The 22,786-nt window shown below is 32.2% G+C and overlaps 5 protein-coding genes across 5 annotated transcripts in view; 2 read left to right on the top strand and 3 right to left on the bottom strand.

Annotated features, from left to right (window-relative positions):
* LOC125839527 (serine/threonine-protein kinase STY13) overlaps window positions 1-22,786 on the top strand; it is a 192,157-nt gene that overhangs the window by 32,159 nt on the left and 137,212 nt on the right. The window lies entirely within an intron of this gene.
* LOC125839516 (pentatricopeptide repeat-containing protein At3g22690) lies at window positions 765-3,483 on the top strand. The gene has a single exon (XM_049518499.1). The coding sequence runs from the start codon at window positions 849-851 to the stop codon at window positions 3,360-3,362; it is 2,514 nt and encodes an 837-aa protein (XP_049374456.1). The 5' UTR covers window positions 765-848; the 3' UTR covers window positions 3,363-3,483.
* On the bottom strand, window positions 3,608-4,291 carry LOC125839545 (protein RDM1-like). Its single transcript, XM_049518533.1, has 2 exons — window positions 4,237-4,291; window positions 3,608-4,153 (listed from the first exon to the last, which is right to left on the bottom strand). The coding sequence occupies exons 1-2, from the start codon at window positions 4,289-4,291 to the stop codon at window positions 3,771-3,773; spliced, it is 438 nt and encodes a 145-aa protein (XP_049374490.1). The 3' UTR covers window positions 3,608-3,770.
* Window positions 9,537-10,440, bottom strand: LOC125839536 (uncharacterized). The gene is made up of 2 exons (XM_049518523.1): window positions 10,090-10,440; window positions 9,537-9,977 (listed from the first exon to the last, which is right to left on the bottom strand). Exons 1-2 carry the CDS (start codon window positions 10,438-10,440, stop codon window positions 9,537-9,539), a joined length of 792 nt encoding a protein of 263 aa, XP_049374480.1.
* On the bottom strand, window positions 10,946-12,090 carry LOC125839440 (uncharacterized). The gene is made up of 3 exons (XM_049518414.1): window positions 11,895-12,090; window positions 11,507-11,609; window positions 10,946-11,246 (listed from the first exon to the last, which is right to left on the bottom strand). Exons 1-3 carry the CDS (start codon window positions 12,088-12,090, stop codon window positions 10,946-10,948), a joined length of 600 nt encoding a protein of 199 aa, XP_049374371.1.

A 22,786-nucleotide genomic window follows, 5' to 3' on the forward strand; every position in this document is an offset into this window, starting at 1 on the left:
TTCAAAAGGTTTCACAAGGTTTAAACCGAGTTTTGGGGCTAAATATGTTAAGAGTAATGGAACTAAAATGATTTGTTTTATATGTTGTTTCTCACAACAATTGTGATAGTGTTATATAGTGTTACAATTCTCATACATGGTACTTTTGGCATCTCAATTTATGTGACCTTATTTTCTTTTTAGTTCGTTGTATTCAAGTTTTTAATTTTTCTATTTTACTCTTAATAAGTATAAAATTTATACCTATTATATATATATATATACTAGAAATTACATAATAAATTAGAATTCTTTTTGAATTTTTGTGAGTAATTTGAAATGAAAAAAGTGAATGAAACTTTTTCAATATCTTATAATCAAACATATTTTTCGAAATTAAACTTCGGAAAAAAGTGTAATTTTTTTATGGCTAAGTGCAAACGCCATCTTATACCTCGTTTGAATGATTGTTACCCATTGTATGATATTACATCATTAGTTTAAATACCATATTTGTTTTCATTGTTTTTAAAATTATATTGTATCGTATCGTTTAAATTCGTTGTTAGATAATAATGAAAAGTCTAATTTTATGTAATAACTAATATGGTATGATTGCAATGTTACCTTAATATATTCTTCTCATTTTATCATATATTTTCATATTAGTTCTAGTTGTATTCTATTTTTGTTCTAGATTTATCATTTAAATTATTAAAATGCGATATTACGAGTAGGATGGAGAATTATACAATATATCTAAACATACCGCGCTGGTTAAACGTTGTAGTTCTCATCAATGGAGTTCATCAGCAAGAATGGTGTCAGTTGTAAGCTCTTGAAAAGTTGAATAAACACCTCAAATAGCAATGGCAGCAACCATAAATCTATCTCTATCTCCACTTCTCTCTACTACACAAACTCAATCGAATCGAACATCAACAACAACTGACTTAATAAAATCCTGCAAAAATCTCAACGAAATTAAACAACTACACGCCCATTTCACAAAACAGGGGTTCAATCAAGACCCTGGTTTTCTTGGTAAACTCATTGCTAAATGCTCCGAATTGGGTTCCTATAATAGCATGGAATATGCACAAATAGCTTTTGACAGTTTCTGTAGTAGTAATGAAGAAGGTTATGATAATACATACAAGTTCAATTCTTTGATTAAAGGATATTCTTTAGCGGGTTTGTTTTATGATGCTGTATTGATTTATGTAAGAATGGTTGTTGAATGCGTGGAGCCTGATGGGTATACTTTTCCTTTGATTTTGAGTGCTTGTGCGAAGGATGGGAGGTTTTCTACAGGAATTCAAGTTATGGGTTTGGCTTTGAAATGGGGCTTTGGTGATGATGTGTTTGTTTTGAATTCAGTGATACATTTGTATGGTGAATGTGGGGAGGTGGATAAAGCAAGGAAAGTGTTTGATAAAATGTCTGAGAGAAATTTAGTGTCTTGGACTTGTTTGATTTGCGGGTATGCGAAGAGTGAGAAGGCTGAAGAGGCAGTTTGTTTGTTTTTCGAGATGATAGAGGAGGGTGTTATGCCGAATTCTGTGACAATGGTGTGTGTGATATCGGCTTGTGCAGAGTTGGGGGATTTGGGATTGGCGGAAAGAGTGTGTAGTTATATTGGGAAGGCGGGATTGAAGGTTAATAGTGTTATGGTAAATGCTCTTGTTGATATGTATATGAAATGTGGATCTATGGATAAGGCAAAAAGGCTTTTTGAGGAATGTGTTGATCGTAATTTGGTACTTTACAACACAGTTTTATCAAACTATGTGCGGAATGGGATGGTAAGGGAAGCACTTGAGGTCTTGGGGGAAATGCTATCCTGTGGAAGACCTCGTCCGGATAGAGTAACTTTGTTGTCTTCTATATCAGCTTCTACAGAGATGACTGATGTTTTCTTAGGAAAGCAGTGTCACGCTTATGTTTTGAGGAACGGGTTAGAGAATTGGGATTCCATTGGTAATGCTATCATTGATATGTACATGAAGTGTGGGAGTCAAGAATGTGCTTGCAGAGTTTTTGATCAGATGTCAAACAAGACAGTAGTGTCATGGAATTCACTTATTGCTGGCTTTCTGAGAAATGGTGATCTGAAGGCAGCTTGCAGAACTTTCAATGAGATGCCTGAGAGTGATCTTGTGTCATGGAACACCATGATTGGTGGTTTGGTACAGCAGAGCATGTTTGAGGATGCAATTCATCTATTTCGTGTAATGCAGAATGAGGGGATTAAAGCAGATAGAGTGACAATGGTCAGTGTTGCATCTGCCTGTGGATATTTAGGTGCTAATGATCTTGCTAAGTGGATATATAATTACATTGAGAAGTACGAAATTTGTCTAGATATGCAGCTAAGTACCGCGCTTGTTGACATGTTTGCTAGGTGTGGTGATCCTGCAAGTGCAATGGAAGTGTTCAACAAAATGAAAGAGAGGGATGTCTCTGCGTGGACTGCAGCAATAGGGGCCATGGCTATGGAAGGAAATGGTAAGTGGGCAGTCGAACTATTCTATGAGATGCTTCAGGAAGGGGTGGAACCTGATCAAGTTGTATTTGTGGCTGTACTGACAGCATGTAGCCATGGGGGCTTAGTAGGAGAAGGAATGGAAATTTTTACGAGTATGAAAGAGATCCATGGCATCTCACCACAGATAGTGCATTATGGGTGCATTGTTGATATGTTTGGTCGTGCTGGCTTATTGAAAGAAGCTCTTAATATAATAAAAAACATGCCAATGAAGCCCAATGATGCAGTTTGGGGGGCTTTTCTTGCTGCTTGTAAAATGCACAAAAACGAGGAGATTGCAACTTATGCAGTTGATATGATCTCCGAATCATCCCCAGATAAAGCCGGGATCCATGTGCTTCTTTCAAATATTTATGCTTTGGGAGGGAAGTGGACTGATGTTGCGAAGGTAAGGATGTCAATGAAGGAAAGAGGGATAAAGAAGAACCCCGGTTCAAGCTCAATCGAGGTGAATGGGAACATTCACGAATTTACTTCAGGTGATGAGTTTCACCCAGAACACACACACATTTGCCTAATGCTAGACGAAATGAACTGCAGGGTTAGAGAGGCAGGTCATGTCCCCGATCTAACAAATGTTCTGTTGGATGTTGATGAACAAGAGAAAGACTTCTTGCTTAATCGACACAGCGAGAAAATAGCCATGGCATATGGACTCATCTCTACATCTCAGGGACATCCCATTCGTATAGTGAAAAACCTTCGCATGTGCTCGGATTGCCATTCATTTGCAAAATTTGTTTCAAAAGTATATCATCGGCATATTGTTGTCCGAGATAACAACCGTTTCCATTTTTTCCAAGGAGGGTTGTGTTCTTGTGGTGATTATTGGTAGCTTAGGTGGATGATGTATATGTTTGTACAATACATACATTGTATTGGTACTTTACTTGTGTAATGACAGATCAATTCCCTTTATCCTATTCCTGAATTGTTAGAAAGAATCTAACAACCCAAGACATTTCTGATTTGTTATTTTGCATTTCTTAAAGTCCATAACCACAAAAAAGATAGGAAATTTGATCAATATTTTTATCATATGAAATACGAACAAAAATTGCTATCTCTCAACATGAAATAAACTCAAAAGCATTCATAAAATAATCATTTTTCAAAACGTACATAGTTTTGTCTTAGGGAAGATGATACTGATGCGGATGGGGATTACATTTAGAAAGAAACAAGAAATTCAAGATTCTAGACCAAGTCCATATATAAGATGGATTGGTATTTGCAGCAGAATCTATTTGGATGGATCCTTCAACTCTGGGAAAATTGCATCAATATAAACATGATACATGGGATCACCATGCCAGAGCCTAGCAATGAAAAAAGGAGATGTAGTATTCCTATGCATTTCTTCTATAAGCCAAATGTTTGCTTCAGCTTTGGCTGGATCGATGAGTGTATCCAATGGAACGTCTTCATCATTGGCCCCAATCCTCAAATAATCCCACTGCTTCATGGAGAGGTTGGTCAGGTAGTGCAATGGTTGCCCATATAACTCCTTCATTGATGCAGCCAACCCCATCCAGGAGTTACAAGGAATCAGAGAGGACTTCCTTGTGGGGAGAGGAACCATCTGCATGTACTCTTGGTACATTCTTGCTTTTCTGAGTATAACATCTGCATTATAAAGCCCACATGTAAGCAAACAAAAAAGGTAAAAGTAAGTAGGAAATTAAAAGGAAGGTAGAAATAATCTATACTTAATTCTTGATCGGCCATGAAAAGCAAAAAGAAAATAAAAAACAGTTGAACCATTCAAGCCCCTTCTAATTTCTTTCTATGCTTACACTCGAAGAGAGGACTTCTTATATATAGGGGAGAGTAGTCAGGTGGTGGAGAAAAACGTGACATAAACAATAAAACTAGGTCACGTTTTTTATATGTCCTCTTTTGGATGATTCTGTGGAACATCAGGGGCGGCTCAAATCCGTTGGTGGACTAAGGCCAAAATCAAACTAGAGGCCTTAAAAAAAAATATATAAATATTTTTATTTTAAATCTATTTTTCTAGTTTTTTGAGATGCAAAGTTGTTAATAATTTTTGTGTAGTCAATCTCTTCTAATAATTCTTTTTCAATCGATAAGATAGTCAAACCACTTAATCTTTCTTGAGACATAATCGATCTTAAATAATATTTTATTATTTTTAATTTTGAAAAACTTCTTTCGGCTGAGGCGACTGTTACGGGAATTGTTAACATTATTCTATAAGCAATGTAAGCATTTGGAAAAGAATCAAGTCTTTTTATTTGATTGAGTATCTTAATTATAGTATTGTCTTCTACTTTTATGATTTCCCTTAACACTTTTAATTCAGAAAATAAGTCTAAACCGTCAATATCGGAGTGAGTATTATATTTTAAGGAACATTCAAGTTTAAGACAACATTTTTTCAAATTTTCATCATCTAATGATCTCAATTTTTTCCCACTAAATAGAAAACCAAATATATTTTCATATACTTCAAATTGTTCAAATCTATTTTGAAGTGAAAAGATGGCTTGGTCTACTATGTATAAGAAGTAATCAACTCTAAATGATTCTTCAAGAGATCTTGTGATTTCATTATCAACATTCTCATCAAATTGTTTTTTTCTATAAATTACACGTTTCTTACGAAATACAGGTTCTATATTCATCTCTAATGCAATTTCCTTAGCCGAAATCATGGTACTTGTAAATCCTTCTTCTCTATATGTTTTTAAAAAAAGAAACTAAACCTCTTAATTGATCTATAGCGACATCAAAATCTAACAAATATTTTAAAACACTATTTACAATATCAAATAAAAAATATAATAAACATAAGACACAAAACAAAAATAATATTAGAAATTAGAATGATATTACCGAATTCAAAAGCTATGAAGACTTGATTTCCAAAAATGAATCGGGCTGCTGCAATATAGTTTTCTCCAAATATAAAATATAAGCTATCAATAGAACGAGTAAATTTTTAAGCTTTGAATAAGAGAGATGTAAGATTAGAAAAAAGAAAGTGAGAAGAAATAGAAGGGAGGAGGATAGAATATATAAAAATAAAATTAGAAAAAAAATAAGGTAAAAAAAAAAGATAATTTGTACATTAAAAAAAAAAGTACACAACTTTTTATTGAAAAGTCAAAAAGTCATAGTCATATCTATCATACTATCACTTCATTGAGCCGTTTTGTATTTATTGTCTTGATTCTAACAAAAAAAAATTAAAATTTAATCCTTCCTAATTAACTAAAAAATGGGGCCTTTGCATTTATTGTCTTAGTTCTGATATTATTTTTTTAAAATTTAATCCTACCTAATTAACTAAAAAATGGGGCCCCCTAAAATTGGGGGCCTAAGGCAAAAGACTTTTTTTTAGGTAAAATTACTAAAGTACACTACATATGTTTACCTATTATCAATTAATCCCTTCTCTTTCATAAAAATTCAAAAATCCCTATTTTTTCCCCAATTCCTATTTTCCGGATACTTTATTGTGAAAGAAATCAAACCCATCTTCCTCACCCCCAAAATCTCGCCTATAATCTCTCCCACTATCAAATCAGTTACCGCTTTCAAAGCAATTTGATTTCCAAACGATTCAACAGTGTCAAAGTTCAAAATAGGTATTCTTCTTCTTCTTCTTCATTTTTCTTTCAAAATCAATTTTTTGTTTCAATCGATTTTGGATTATTTGTCACAATGGATCATCCCTCTTTTAATATTGGGATTTCCCAATTAATAACACCTAACAATGAACAAATTTTTGAATCTGAACACCGAAACTTGAATGAACAGAGGTCTAAAAGCTTGCATGCAACGGCATTAATGGCGAATCGAACTTCTTCCAAGAGAAAATCGAAAACGAAAGTGGGATCATCATCTAAAGCAAAGGATGCAAAAACTAAAAAGAAAAGGGGTAGAAAGGTTGCCCCTCCCATTTTACGACCAACACTACCCATGATATGTCTATCTTTTGCTTTTAATTTTACACATTGTTGAAAAATAAACGTATCTAGTGTATATTGTAATCTGTAGAAACACTGATTGTTTGAGTTTGAGTTTTACTTTTAAATTTGTAGATGAAAGATATGATTGTTGAAATAAAGTATCTGTTAATTGTGATTCATATATCTGTTTATCAATTGTTGATATCTTATTGTTGATTTTAAGGTTTCATTGTTGAAATAAAGTATCTGTTACTTGTTGATATCAAGGTTTCATAGTTGAAATAAAGTATCTTTTACTTGTGATTCATATATGTAGATGATAGAAAAATAAGTATTTGTTTTAAATTTGTAGATGAAAGACTAGTTTAATGCAAGTTTTGTGTGCTGCGATTTGTATTTAAGATAGACAAGTTTTGTAATCTGTAGAAACACTGATTGTTGGGGTTTGAGTTTTACTTTTAAATTTGTAGATGAAAGATATGGTTGTTGAAATAAAGTATCTGTTAATTGTGATTCATATATCTGTTTATTAATTGCTGATATCTTATTGTTGATTTTAAGGTTTAATTGTTGAATTAAAGTATCTTTTACTTGTGATTCATATATGTAGCTGATAGAAAAATAAGTATTTGTTTTACATTTGTAGATGCAAGACTAGTTTAAGGCAAATTTTGTGTGCTGCGATTTGTATTTAAGATAGGCAAGTTTTGTAATCTGTAGAAACACTTATTGTTGTGGTTTGAGTTTTACTTTTAAATTTGTAGATGAAAGATATGGTTGTTGAAATAAAGTATCTGTTAATTGTGATTCATATATTTGTTTATCGGTTGCTGATATCTTATTGTTGGTTTTAAGGTTGCATGGTTGAAATAAAGTATCTTTTACTTATGATTCATATATGTAGATGATAGAAAAATAAGTATTTGTTTTACATTTGTAGATGAAAGACTAGTTTAAGGCAAGTTTTGTGTGCTGCGATTTGTATTTAAGATAGGCGTTCAATTCGTTGTATGATAAAGAGGTTATTTGTTGTACAATGTATCATATTTGTAGATATGCACATGAATGATGCAAAAACAGAATTTAACATATATGTTAGTTAACATTTTGTATCATGTTTAAATAGAAGCCAATGTATATACATAAGTAATATGATTTCCTGTGTCAGTAATGCAATTTTGGCATACTAAGTATAAAATGATCTGAAACATAATATTTTGAATCAATTATGATATTTCCCTTTTAGTTATGTATGCATCATTTATCGATATAGTTATTGTTGTTTTAAGGAACCGGTTAATCCGAGTTTATGACTCAAATTTAGGAACAAGGAACAAAAGTCAATCTGATGAGATAAAACAGTTGTCTATCATTCTGCCTAACTACCTTCATGATAGTGGATTCTTTGATAAAACCGACAGAATTGATTGGGCTACATTGGATGCATACAAAGACAACAAAACTGGTGAATTGATGGGTCCACAACATCCGTTTGAAGTGGAATTTGCTCGAGGCATTATGCAACAAAAAAGCGATAGCCTGTAAGTATTTAATCCACCCAGCTTTATTTACACATTTCCTTCAATTTATAATGTATCTTCTTTATGTTTTCAGCGACTGCGGAACATATGTAGCTGCTTTTGCTGAATTTCTAAGCGATGAAATCAAGGTCCCATCGATTCCTTTTCAAAGTGAATATCTTCGCTCAAGATATGCAACACTATTATGGAAATATGGTACCGACAAGGCCAATGCTGGATACGTTAGCCAGAATGATGATCCTATAAGGCTAAAGGCTGCTTCCATAATATTGCCAGATGATGAATTGTTTAATGTAGATTAGTTGTTTATTGACTGACTTACCGTAAAGATGTGAAGTTTTACCGTTTTGAAGATACATTAAGTGTTTTGTAGTATTCCTCTCCAGGTCTACATTCTATTTCTAAGTAATTAATTATTATATTTTTGAAGAGCAGTTATTTTCACAATTTTTATGTCGCTTCTAAATTAATTTTCACTGCATTTTAATATCGTACGTTAATTTTTCTATATTATAAGTATTATACATGTCAATGCAGATTTTACAACAGTGAATCCGATACAAAATTTCATCAATCATATTAAGTATATGATACAAAAAATAAAGTATCTTAAAATGACATAATTTTTGTTCACACAACATTGTACAATTTATATTTTATAAGATTATAAGATGATACTAAATTTTTTTTAATTACATAAATATTAGGTATATGATACATAGGTGCCTAAAACATTTCAAATTGATACAGTTTTATCATTTCATGACAAAGTTTCAAAGATATAAAGTATCATATACTTATTTTATACTAAAAATCAATCTAAATTTTTAAATATCTTATAAGTATTATACATGTCAATGCAGATTTTACAACAGTGAATCCGATACAAAATTTCATCAATCATATTAAGTATATGATACAAAAAATAAAGTATCTTAAAATGACATAATTTTTGTTCACACAACATTGTACAATTTATATTTTATAAGAGTATAAGATGATACTAAAAATTTTTTAATTACATAAATATTAGGTATATGATACATAGGTGCCTAAAACATTTCAAATTGATACAGTTTTATCATTTCATGACAAAGTTTCAAAGATATAAAGTATCATATACTTATTTTATACTAAAATCAATCTAAATTTTTAAATATCTTATACTTAATTTCCAGAAAACTATTTTTGTGCATGAAAACTCAAATTTCGCCCATAAATATCGAAATTTTATGTATATGATATATAATATTGGTAAAACAAACAAATTCTGATATTCTATTATTAGTAGATGAAAAATTTAGAAAATAATATTATGTATATGATATATAATTGATTCATATGATACCTTTTTTAAATGTTGTCTCTATTAACTTTGGCACACATCACAGCTATTTGACACTATTAATCGATGTAAAAATTATAAAAAGCACATAGTATACCAATCTAATTTTTATAATAAATTGACAATCAATTAATGTTGCCAAAAACATAACATTATTCATTTATTGAATCATAAAATAGTAACTATTACGAATCTTTTGGGAAGAAAGTACATGTTCTTCTATTGTGACCTTCCTGTCCACATTGTCCACAACAGTTCGTGTTTGTGGTAATCTTTTCATCTGGATTTTTCTTCCTCTTTTTTCTTGGCCTTCCAGGCATTTTTTTGTATCTTGGTGGCAAGACTACTTCTTCCAAAACAGATTCTGTAGCTATCCAATCACTTTTGTCTGGCATTGGTTCTATTGGAAGTGCATAAGTGTTTGTTAATGCATCATGTTTATAGTAATCAGAGCAGTAGGGATGTACATCTTTAATATTCTTCTTCTTCAAAACAGTCATTGCGTGCGCACAAGGTATCTCGTCATGTTGAAATCTACCACATGAACAAGTTTTTCTTTCAAGACATACAATGTATCTTATCGCACCTTCATACACTGCAAAGATATATTCAGAAGATGCAACTACCTGCAAATGTTTAAAAATTACAGATACATCAAACGAATTTGTAATTGGTATACTTAACAATATAACGAGAAGAAAAGCTAGAATCATAAAAATTGATAATACAAATATGTACCTTCATTTTCACACATTTGGACGCGTTTATAATCAATATTTCTTCAAATCTTCTCCCTAATGTTTCCTTTGTATAAGATGCTATTTCTCGATTTTTGCAATTCCAAGTACCAAATAGAATTCTAACTTCTTCCAGAAAGTCTATAATAGGTAATTGTCGTGCATCAACAAGGCAACCATTTATACATTCCGCTATGTTCGAAGTCATCATCCTCCCCCTGTTCACAGTTGCATGAGATCTAGCCCACCTTTCATACCCAGCATCTTGAAGATACTTCTTAACTCTTCCATCTATTTTTTCCACTTTAGCCATTAATTTTTTAAAATCATCTTTCCGATAAGCCTTTGCCATCGAATATAAAATATCACTTAGTATGGTTCTGCTTCTCTTGTAGTATGTACACACATTTTTCCAGAGGTGCCATATGCATGCGAAATGAGGAATATTTGGATAAACAATACTTACACTCTTCAATATGCTTTCATTTCGATCTGATACAACACACATTTGTTCTCTATCACCAAATACATTTTTAAAGTGTTGGAAGAACCATGTCCATGAACAATCATTTTCCGTGTCTACAATTCCATAAGCTAACGGTAAGATACAACCTTCAAATTGAAACACATACCATTACGATTCTTTATATATGATTGTTCCATTATGTTATATTACTATCTTGAAAAATCAAATTAATAAACAACATGTCATACCTGCCTCATCGAGTGTACTTGCCGATACAAATGTCCCTCGATAAGATCCGCTAAGATGTGAAGCATCAACAACAACAACAATAGGCCTACAGAACTCAAACCCTCTTATCATTGGCCTTAATGATATGAAGAGATACATAAACTCATTTTTTCCCGACTTGTGCATACGTATATATGAATTTGGATACACAATGTTCAGCATATAGGGCCCTAACATCCTCAATTATATCGTTTGGAGTATGTTTTCTTTTATGATTCACTAACTTTGGAGCTGTCACACCACTAAGAAACCCAACAGTAGCTTGAACGTTACTTAATACCCTATCCCTCAATGGACATATATGTTCACTATTGAAGTATCTCACTTTGAATATGTCCGTATTTTTCCTAACGGACGCCTTCAATTCCCAACAACAAGCATCTGAATGACATACTAATACGTAGCTGCAATAAAATAACAGTACACCAAACATTATTACAAAGACTTTTAGTTAAATTGTAATCTGCACACAGTTCAATGACAACTCATATTATATATTTGATATACAAATCAGATAGCACATTCAAAATTCAATTAAACTGTCAAGCAGAAACCCTTATGATACCTAACAACTACAATTGCACCATACACACGTTATTTGTGTATCATGATCAACACGATATCAAAAAAATCATCAATTTTATAAGATTGAAGTATCACATACCTTTTGCTATCAGATCTCTTAACTCTAAAATTGAAGCTATGCTTAATTTTATATTTTTCCATAACAGCCATTAGAGTTGCCTTATTCTTGTACAATTGCTTCACTTCCACATTAGAAATATTTGTATCTGATATATAATTTTCCACCTCCATCTCTGGTATGTAATAAAAATCACAAATTTTCGATTCAACAATGCTTAGAGCCTTTGTGTCCATTTTTCCACCTTCAACACACACAATTGCACCTGTTGTTGCATCAAAATTATGTATATCTTCATCACTTCTATCCGATATATCAATGCATAGTGGATACATACCAAATTCTACCTCATGTTTCTTCACTCCTATGTACAATTTCACCCCCATATCATTCTGAATACACAATGGACATGAATTACCTTCTACAACGTATCTGATCTCTATATTTTTTTTTGATTCATCAATGTTCAATTCTGCTGCAATTGCTGATTTGAGATTAACCAACGAAATATTTTCCCCCACCACTATGCCATCAATTTTGTATTGCTCGTACCTAACATCACTTTCCCATATACCTGAATGCCTTAACAAGATGGAAATATTCATTACAGATCTTCACCCAAAAAAAAATGTTGGAATTTCCAGAGCTTTTCGTAAAACAAGAAATAAAAATTTCAAAATTTGAATTTCAAAATTTTAGTTCAGTAGTGTTTTAAGATTGAACGATTTGCAGATGCATTAAACGTATGAGTTAATTGCGGCAGTTAATTTTTAAATCCCTTAATTAACGCATAAATCTGTTAAAATCCCTTTTTTAACGCACTAACCTGATAATTACAACTTCTTAATTAAAGTATCTGGCCGCATATTAAAGTATCCGTAACACAATAAAAATAAGGGAAATTCATAATTTATGAAAGAGTAGGGACAGGAAGTAATTTGTTTATTATACTATGTGCTTTATATAATTTTTACTTTTTTTAAGCCTTACCAGCCGGCCCTGTGGAACATAATCATTGTAATATCACGAGGAAAATAAGAGCTACAGTGTAGGAATTTGCTATATTTTTTTTTATCAAATATTGCAAAATGTGCGTTAAAGCATCAAATTAGTATTCTCAAATCAAGTTATCAACTTCTTGAATTAAGTTTTATTATTTTAATTTTTTTAGTTTTAGTTTTAGTTTTCATTTAAGACTTAGTTATTTTAATATTTTACTCCATAATATATACATTATTTTTTAACTGTATATTACAATATAAAATATTCAACTAGATAATATGAATTCGATCATTTAAAAAAAAAAAAATTAACACAATCTCAAAAAGAAGCACTTGAGAAATTGATGACATCTACAACAATCTCGACTTGTATTATCGATCGTAATTTGTTGGGAATCCTCACAAGTCACAAGATGGATGAATTCGCATGTTTCCATGTTTTGTGTAATACGCTCCGAGCCTACACCCTGGATGTGACCGGCACTCAAGAACCATTGTTGGCCCCAAGTGAACCCTTGGCATGGCTCAATACTCAGCAGAAGACTTACTCAACAATATATGAACTCAATTGCAAAGATTTAACTCAACTTTCTCAAATAAATAACTCGATATATATAAGAATATTCAACTAGCCAGAAATAGGCAACTCAAGTCTTTAAAACGTTTAACAAAGAAATGGAAAAGACTCCTCAAAACACTATTATCTATCCATGAAACCTCTAAATAACAAATATGAATGTCGAGACAAGACCCACGACATCCTAACAAAACTGAAAAGAAAATGGAATCCTCCAGAAGCAAGGAGACTCACCAAAGCTAACTCGAACTGCAAGTGGTATCAACAAAGTGCCTGTTGATGACCCTGGTTACTTGTATCTGCATCATGAAAGATGCAGGCCAAATGGCGTTAGTACATGAAATGTACAAGCATGCAAGGGGAACTCTAAAGCACAGACATAAGCTTGAACTAATAAAAAGGAAAAACATGTTCACCTCATCTCAACTCAACTTAAAGATACTCAAGGATAGTCAAGGATACTCAACTCAGTTCAATATAAAAGCAACAATAAAGATACATTATAAAAAAAGCTTTTAAAACAGTAGATAATAACTCAATGTATTTAAAAATATAATAATAACTCTTTTACTCTTATTTGGGAGATTCTCTAACCGACAACCATCACTATGAGATATGTGATGATACAACGTCTCGCCCACGCTGTCAGAACTGTTCTATACCTTGCTGGAGTATAAGACATCCTCAACTAAGTGAATTCACTAAGCTATGCTTAAAAATCAATAAAGAATCATCTAAAAAGTGTGACCCTTTATACCCACATTGGCATACATGGTTTATGAGGACTTTGAGTTGTGTGAACTCGTCCCTATATCGGTGCTCAATACTACTCCCAATAATATAACTTATGCTCATATGCTCGTGATGATTAAATGTAGTTTAGATAATTAGGATTAAGAAAGGAATGAAAGCTTAATTCGAAGGGACAAGTACGAATCGATAAACGAAGAAGAAGGTGGCCTGACGCTCTGGGCAGAGGGGTGGCGCGTCGCGCCAAGCCTCTAACTACTGGGGTCGATTCTGGCGCCCCACGCCAGCCCTCCTGGTGCATCTGGGGCGTAGCGCCCCATCCCCTTTCCAGAACGATCCAACAAATTATTCTTCTCATTTTTTGACCCTAATTCGTCTAGAATCGATTGTTTTCCTCAATTTTTTCCTTAGATTCAATTACTCAATACAAGTACACGAGAATCTACTCACTTTTCCTCAAGAACAACCCTCAAAAATCAAAATCCTCACCTCAAGAATTCAATTCCATAAACAAAACATGAAGAACAAAACCTCAAGAATACCCATCAAGAATTCAAATCATTCAACCTCAAGAATGAAATTACGGATGAAATTTACATGATTGGTGTGTGGTGAACACTATGAAAACTTATATACCTTAATTAGGCAAAACGAATCCTCGATTCGCAAGAAATCTTGGCGAACGCTTGAACTCCTTCTTGTTTGCTCCTCTTGAACTCCTCTCAAAACCCTAAGCGCGATTTTGAATTATGAAAACTGATCTAAGCCAATTTAGACCCTTAAAATATTTTCGAAAACGTTTAGAGCTAATGAGGTAAGGAAGATACCAAATTACCCCTCATTAATACGGGTAAATTTCCTTAACTGGACAGGGTGACTTCAAAATGAAATTTCTCCCTCATCCGAACTTGGAATTTAGCAAATTTGGTGGTGTTGGATAGAGGATTCAAAGACCTTTCATCATGTACTAAAAGTTATGATTGTTTGAAATTGACCAAAACTCACAACTTAAGCATAACTTGGACAAATCTCCAGTTGGCTCTTTCCAATTTAGTTCTTTCTAAAAATAGCTCTTTCTAAGATCGAGGAGTTACATTTTGATTGAGCTTCTCTTCTTTTTTATTTTTTGTTATTTTTTCTTATTTTCCCAAGGTCTTGTTTAAATTAAGAACACATGTCATATGTTAAAATTAATGGTTAGGATTTAATTAACTAAAGTGTATCCTAACCATAGTTAATTTAGATAAATAAATGTGTTCTTATCAATTTAAAAACTACTATTTATTTCATCTCTTTTCTCCCTCTTTGCGTCAAAAAAAAAATTGCGGTAAAAATGTCACACCCCGAGCTATCCCCAAGACGCGGACACGGGACCTAGGACCACAAGTGATCCCAAGCTAACCCTGCTGGTATGATCATGAGCATACTAAAGATAATAAACTGATGCGGAAGCTAAATCATAAATAAATCTGAAAAGATGGGGAATACCCATATACTATAACTGAATATATCAAATCTGAGAGTTTAATACAAAAGAAATATCAAACTCAAAACACTAAACTGAATCTAACTATGTTTGAAATAAGCCTCTAAACTGACTAGAAATGTTGGGACATGCCCCAACTAGATCTAGCAAAACTGAAACTAAAGACTGAAAGCAATAAAGATACACATGTCACTAGTCCTCGAAGAATGAGGACTCACCACTGATGTTGCTGAACTGAAGATCGAGAACCGATCTAAGCGTGATCTGGATACTGAGAACCTGAACTTACATCACGAGAAGATGTAGCGCACGTATGCGTCAATACTTGAAAGGTACTGAGCATGCAGGATAGAGTAAAGCTGAAATAACATATAGCTGAACAAAGCAATAAAGCAATGAAATAATCTGAACATGATATAGATACTGAATATTGAGCTAACTGAATGCAATGACCAAATTTATAACATGCTGAGACTGAATACTGACTGTACTGAAATATGGTCAATGCAATAGAGTCTGACTGAACTGTGGGAGCTACTAATAACCGATATAAAACCACATGAGCTAAATGTGGAGTCCGATGTATACGCCCCATCGAGAGGACCCAATATACCCGGCCAAAGGTATAGAAGCATGACTGGCGTGATCACTAAACTGATGTTGCCCACAGAGGGGACTTACACCTACGTGGCTCGTAGTTCTGGGACTATATGGGTACGCTGAAACCCTAGTCCAACTCGGTATTATGCTACTCCCAATAGATTAAGTGGTTAACACGTTATGACTGAGTTTCTGTAAATACTGGATAGCTCGAAACTGAACATGCAAACTGAGAATGCAACAATTAATCTGATAATGATGCATTCATAAACTGAGGAATGTAAAACTGAATACTGAAATATCTTACCTAGCATGTGTAATTCAAGAACTAAAGAAATACATAGCTAGGGTTCTGAAATTCATGCGATAAACTGAGCAATAACATGATAATCTGATTTGGAACATTTAAATAACTAATTCATGATGATCTGCTATAATTCTAGAAACCCTAGGTCTGTTCATAATCATGGAATCAAGAATCTGACTGAATTCTAGGGACCTAATGGGCGAAAGGAACCCACTAGTGAAATCCCACATACCTGGTGACGAATTCCACGGAGAAATCTTTCGATTTCGGGGCTGGAACTGAAGGAAACTTGTTGCGTTCTTGAACTAGGGTTCTTGACCTTTTTCTCCTCTCTTGCTTCTAATTTTCTAAGTTTTGATTAATGAATTTGACTTAGGTAGGTTCTAGTTATGTTTCTAGGCTTAAACTAATTAAAACCTCATGATTTAGGGTCTAAACGACGTATCTTAGGGGTTAAACGAAATAGGAAAAGACCAAAAGACCCCTGAATTAACTGCTGTCGGAGTGACTGACGGTCCGTCAATCAATCGACGGTCCGTCGATTGGGTCCGTAGGTCGAGTCTGCCCGATAGGGCTTCACTAAAACGGGCATAAATTTTTACTCGGAGGTCGGAATTTAGCAAACTCGGTGGCATTGGAAAGATAATTCAATTATATATCTAACCATAGGTCATGGGCCACATAATTAGTTTTGTACTAAAAGTTATGACCATATGAAGTTTACACATCAACAAATTTCAGCTAACTGGTTGCTGACCCTCATCTACGGTCAGACCTACGGACCGTGGATCGAATGACGGTCTGTGCTGGTCGACCGTAGTTTGTGTCAGAGGCTGGGTGAGGAAAGTCTCGATCCACGGACACGGACCATGGTCTGATCTACGGACCGTGGGTCTGTCCGTGAGTCGGGACTTAGCCAATTTTCTGAGCTGGCTGGGGAGGGGTTGCAGTGGTGAACCACGGTTCACCAGCACCGGCCGTGGTCTGACCTACGGTCCGTGGATGGTGACCGTAAGTTGCATCTGCAACTTTTCAAAATCTGCATTTTTGTCTATTTTGAATACGGGGTGTTACAAAAAATTTGACAATAACCAATAGTATGAAAGCCAAGAAAAAATTCAATTTTTTATTGGAAGATAGATACTTGGTGGGGAAAAAAAAGATAAGAAGAGAAAAAAGTTTTAATATATTTATGGACAAGATATATGTTGCTATAATTATGGGATTACTAACGTCTTTTTAAGCAAATTACTACATTGAATATTAATTATCTAAATCATGATTATTAAATTTTAGGTATAACAAAGATAAAATTCATATTTATATGCTATAGCTATAGTTTGTATAATTGCGCTCCATAGTAAATTTTATGTTTGCTATGGAGTTATTAATCTGTATATTTCGGGATTCCTTCCCTTTTATATACAATTTGATTTTAAAAAAATAAAAAGGTGGTAATTTCTATTACAAAAAAAAAAATCGCTAAACTACGCACATTATATTATAATAGGATTCCTTTCCTTCTACATCTTCTTCATCAGTGGTATATAATGAGTTTTCTTTTATATAACAAAAAAAGAATATATACTTATACAAATTAAGCTTTGTATACAATTTTTTAAAAACAAAATATAAATTAAATTTTGTATTAGTTGTAAATGGTTTAGGTATATGTTCTCTGTTTGGCTTGTCAATTATAAATATATGTGTGTGTGGAATTTGTATATAAATATAAATTTTTATTAGTTGTTATTTGTATATGTATATGTTCTTTGTGTTATGCTTGTCAATTGTATATGCATACGTATATATATGTGGAATCTGTATATAAATAAAATTCTGTATTAGCTATAAATAGTATATGTATGTGTTATTTGTATTAGGCTTATCAATTGTATAGATATACATATGTATAAGTGAAATCTCTCTCTCTATATATATAAAATTAAAAATTTGTATTAGTGGAACTATAAATTATAATTTTAAAAAATTGTATATAATTAAAATTTGTATTAGTGAAAACTATATATAATTTTTTTTTAATTATGATTTGGGGAGAGATTTTAGGAGAAATTGAAAGAAATTGGGAGAGTAAAGATAGCTAACGGATTTGTATAAAAATAGATCTTCCGTTTTTTTAAAATGTGTGGGCCCCAACAGATTAAAATTGATTTAGGGAGAGATTTTAGGGGAAATTGAAAGAAAATGAGAGAGAAAAGATAGGGAATGAATTTGTATAAAAATAACTCTTCCGTTTTTTTTTTAAATGCGTGGGTCCCAACCAAATGGCAAAAATTGTGTAATATTTGCTGCGAAATACAAATAAATAAAACAGTAGCTATAATTTATTTTGATTTTAATGTTTGCTATTATGTACAATTTTCCCTTATTTTTTTGGCCAAACAGACCCAAAAGGTGAGCTTTATAAATCAACCAAGTATTTACATGAATGTGCATTCCAAAAGTGCTAAACCCATTTAAAGAGAACATCTAAAAAAAAAAGACTAACTAAAACAAAATAAAAAAAATGAAAACTTGGGAAAATGGAAAGAAGAGAAATGGACAGGAGCCAAATTCGATAACTTTAATATTTCAATGAAATTTGTATATTTTAGTATTTCACCAGTTATTTAGTAGAATAAAGTTTTTGATTAAATTTAAAAATTCAAAATAAAGAATGATCTTTAACATAAAATGAAAATTTTTGGGGTATATCAAGTTTGTATAATGGAGATTTGAGCATTGGTTTTATTAAAAGATTTCATAATATCATCTTAATATATGGTGTATATTGCATTGGTATCATGGACGACTCGGACCCTTTTGAATGAGAGTTGTATGTCTATAGTAATATCTTTGTAGTATATCATATATGTACGGATATCATAGAGAATCAAAGGGTTTTTTAAAAATAAAATAAAAAAATTGTACAAATCTTATGAAAATAATTATGAACCTTCTTTTACTTTTTGAATTTTATACTGAAAATTTTCTTTGAAATGACTATTCTCAACATTGGTTAGTGTTTTTGTCACTGTAAATCGGATCAACTTTAATTGGTTAGTAAAATGAGTTGCTAATGATGTTATGACCATTATTTATGTGTAAATCGAGTCAATTTTGATGTAATAATATTTATAAATAAGACATATATACAACGTTTATGAGGTGGATAGATTGCATATATCTACGTGAAATAATTTGCTCATTTGATAAAATTGTATAAGAGTTATAAATATCTCCATAGTTTTCACAAATTATGAAGTTTCATGTTTATAAAAACAAAAAAAATACAATTTGAATATTAAAATTACATATCTAAACAAACTTCAACTTCAAATCAATATTAATTGATTTGAAATCATATTCAAACAAATCCTTAATTAGTTATAGATATAATTTTCTGATACATATGTTATATATATATATATATATATATATTATGCATGATATAATACCAAATAAAATATATACATGTATTGAAAAATTATACCATCAAACAACTTAATAATAATGACGGATAATTTTTTCTCAAAGGACAATGACATTTTGAGCCAAACTTTTAACGGGTGGTTGTGCTGTTTCTCGCATTTTTTTGCATAATAATGAACAAAGATAATGTATACATGCATTATTTCTTTGTCATGCACTCAGTTGTCGTTAAAAGGGGGGGCAAATAAGCAGAGAAATGCTCAATGGCTGAGGAAGAGAAGGAGGAGGAGGTTAGAGCTTTTCTGAACAAATTGAAAACCGTAGATCCTTCCATTTACGTCTACCAAAGAGATGTCGTTCTCGATTCGCACTTGGTTAAATCGAGGATTTTAGATCATTCCGAAGCTCTTAATTACATTGTGTGAAACTAAATTCCGAAACTATAATGGAAGGTAATATACCTTCTTCTTTTTTTAATGTGTGAATGATTTACTTTGGTGAATTAATGTTTTAGCCCTAATTCATGAAATATTATTGTAAGACTTTGCAATGTAGCAATGATAGCGTTTCTTAAATGAAATATGAAGGGCTCCTTTTCAAGGTATGAATGTGGGTAATGCGAAAAACATGAGCCTTGATGATTTGGAAAAGATCACTAATAATTTCAGTGACAAAACTGAGCATGCCACATTGTACCATGGGTTTATGGATGATGGCCAGGAGGTCACTGTCAAAACATGAATTTGAAGGGAAAAAAAACAGTAGTTGTTTTTGCTCTGGCTAACAGTTACTCTGCTGTAAGCTGAATTCGGGTGGCGACTGATTATGCAATGCTCCTGAAAACATTAACTGTGGAAAAGATGGACCTTCTCTGGTCTTCGCCTGATACTATGATTGATGAGGTATCAAATGCATCCACAATTTCGTTCTCTGCAAGTTGTCTGATTACTTTTCTATGCAGGAATATAACATTAAACTGATGAGATATATAACTAATCCCGAGATAAGTAGTCTTGGGATAACTTGTTAGTTAATGACTCTTAGCTTCTTAATAGGCTTCTCTATCATCCATGTTTGCACACTATATATGTTTCATGTTTGTGCATGGATATACGTACGTACTATATACACGTATTTATTTTACTCTATTGGTATTTTGCAGATGATACTGAGATTGCAAAAGCATATGTTTTTGAATTTGGAGTTGTACTTGTGGAGTTGATAATGAAAACAGGGCCGGCTCTATGTATAATTTAATAAGGCATTGGCCTTAGGCCCCCAATTTTAGGGGGCCTCAACTTTTTACAAAGAATAAATTATGTGTTAATTTTTTATAGAAAAAATATTGATTATTTATGATAAAAAGTATATATTTAAAATTATTATTTTATCTTCAACCCCATTCAAATAGAAGAAATCAAGAAAATATTGTTTTATTTTCTTACACTCTCTCTACTAATACTCACATTATTTTCCTTTTTAACTCCTTTTACACTCTCTTCTTTAAATTGTTGATAAGTTAGAGTAATATTCTGTCAAAAATATCAATTAATAGTCGAAAAGTGTTGAATAAATTGAATTGTAAATTCTTTTTCCATTTCTTATTATTAGATTTTCAAGCATTACAACAACCATAGTAAAATGTGGGGTAACTAAATTATCAACTTCATCAAAGCTATGATTCTAACTCTTATATTTATTTGAAATTTGTCAACTTATTACTTGTAGAACTATGTTAACAATTCATATAATGATTGCCCGAGTAAAATAATATTTTTCAATGTTGAATTAATAAAATCTTATTTAAAACTAATAATTGAAAAAGAAATCGAATAAATCATTTATATATAAAAAAAAATATTAAGTAATACTTTGCATTTAAAAATGTAAGAAAAATAAAATTTAAATAAATGCATGTGAAGTTTATTTAGATTTTAGGCCTCTAATTAAGATTTCGCTTTAGGCCTCCGATTACGTTGAGCCGCCCCTGAATGAAAAAGAGGCGCGATTGGGTGCATTATTCTCATTTGGGTTCATATATTAGAGAGAAGAAAGAAGGCTCCGTTCATAAAACATTGGGGGTGGATGCTGATACTGCCGCTGAAATTACAAAACTCATAGCATTATGTGTGCGTATGGCATCTGCAGATATTGACTATGTCATTAGTGAATTGAGAAGGGTAGTTGGGTCTCAATCCCTCTAGTTCATTATTAATGTATAAAATCTCAATTTCTAATCTAAATTGCTTTATTCTAATGCCCATACTAGACACATCTTCAAGTGTGTAAGAACCAAAAGTTTTTTCAGGTATTGCTACTAGATTATTATTATTAAGAGGAAATGATCTCTCGTGGGATTTCATTGGATATGCTGTTGTGTAATCATTTTCAAATTGAATAAAAAAAAATTGCTTCATCCCATTTGAAATTAGAAATAGAGAAAATACATAATTACTCCATCTAACTATAGCACATTTTTTTAAAAAGACACTCAAACTTTACAAGGGTCCTAGTACCTCATTGAACAATTTAAAAGTGATATAAATATCCCATTTTTGGGTCAATCCCACTTATAAGAAAGAAAGTGAATGCACGCATCAATTACTGCTTGCCACATGTTAATTTTATATAATTTTCTATTCTTTGTTTATGTTTATGTTTTTTTTTTTCTTTCTTAGTTTTTAATTAGATATTTTCATTTCCTTCTTCAATTCTGCTTAGCCTCAGCCTTTGGTCTTCTTAGCTGACAATCATTTTCATTTTGTCTATCACCAAATCAAAATTGAAATTGGGAAATCAAATCCACGATCAAATTAATATTTTTTCAAATTAAAATTTCTTTTTGTGATTTTAGCATTGATTTTTGCTCTAAATCAACATGGGTTGTAATTGGAAAAACATAAATTCTCTCTTCAGGCTCAAATGAGATAATTTTTGGTTGGTTTAAATATGATTTCAACCCGTTAATGATCAAAAGTCACTTGAAATACGATTTTTTCTTCGAAATTGCATCATTTTTCCTGCGCTTCTCATCCCCGCCGGCCAAGAAGGAAGAGTAGAAATTTGAGGATGAAATAATAAATCGTTCATCGTCGCTATCGCAAAGGAAATCAGCTAGTTGTCAATGAAACTTTTTGCCCGTGACCGA

Source organism: Solanum verrucosum, unplaced genomic scaffold (assembly GCF_900185275.1).
Source record: "Solanum verrucosum unplaced genomic scaffold, falcon-dt-bn FXZP01000306.1, whole genome shotgun sequence".
NCBI lineage: Eukaryota > Viridiplantae > Streptophyta > Magnoliopsida > Solanales > Solanaceae > Solanum > Solanum verrucosum.

Coding starts and splice junctions, on each gene's coding strand:
- LOC125839516 (XM_049518499.1), top strand. CDS start 849: ATGGCAGCAACCATAAATCTATCTCTATCTCCACTTCTCTCTACTACA.
- LOC125839440 (XM_049518414.1), bottom strand. CDS start 12,090: ATGAATATTTCCATCTTGTTAAGGCATTCAGGTATATGGGAAAGTGAT. Junction 11,610..11,894: donor CGTTGTAGAAGGTAATTCAT/GTCCATTGTGTA, acceptor CTAATGTGGAAG/TGAAGCAATTGTACAAGAAT. Junction 11,247..11,506: donor AAGAGATCTGATAGCAAAAG/GTATGTGATACT, acceptor ATTTTATTGCAG/CTACGTATTAGTATGTCATT.
- LOC125839536 (XM_049518523.1), bottom strand. CDS start 10,440: ATGGCAAAGGCTTATCGGAAAGATGATTTTAAAAAATTAATGGCTAAA. Junction 9,978..10,089: donor CCAAATGTGTGAAAATGAAG/GTACATATTTGT, acceptor AAACATTTGCAG/GTAGTTGCATCTTCTGAATA.
- LOC125839545 (XM_049518533.1), bottom strand. CDS start 4,291: ATGGTTCAACTGTTTTTTATTTTCTTTTTGCTTTTCATGGCCGATCAA. Junction 4,154..4,236: donor CATGGCCGATCAAGAATTAA/GTATAGATTATT, acceptor TTTATAATGCAG/ATGTTATACTCAGAAAAGCA.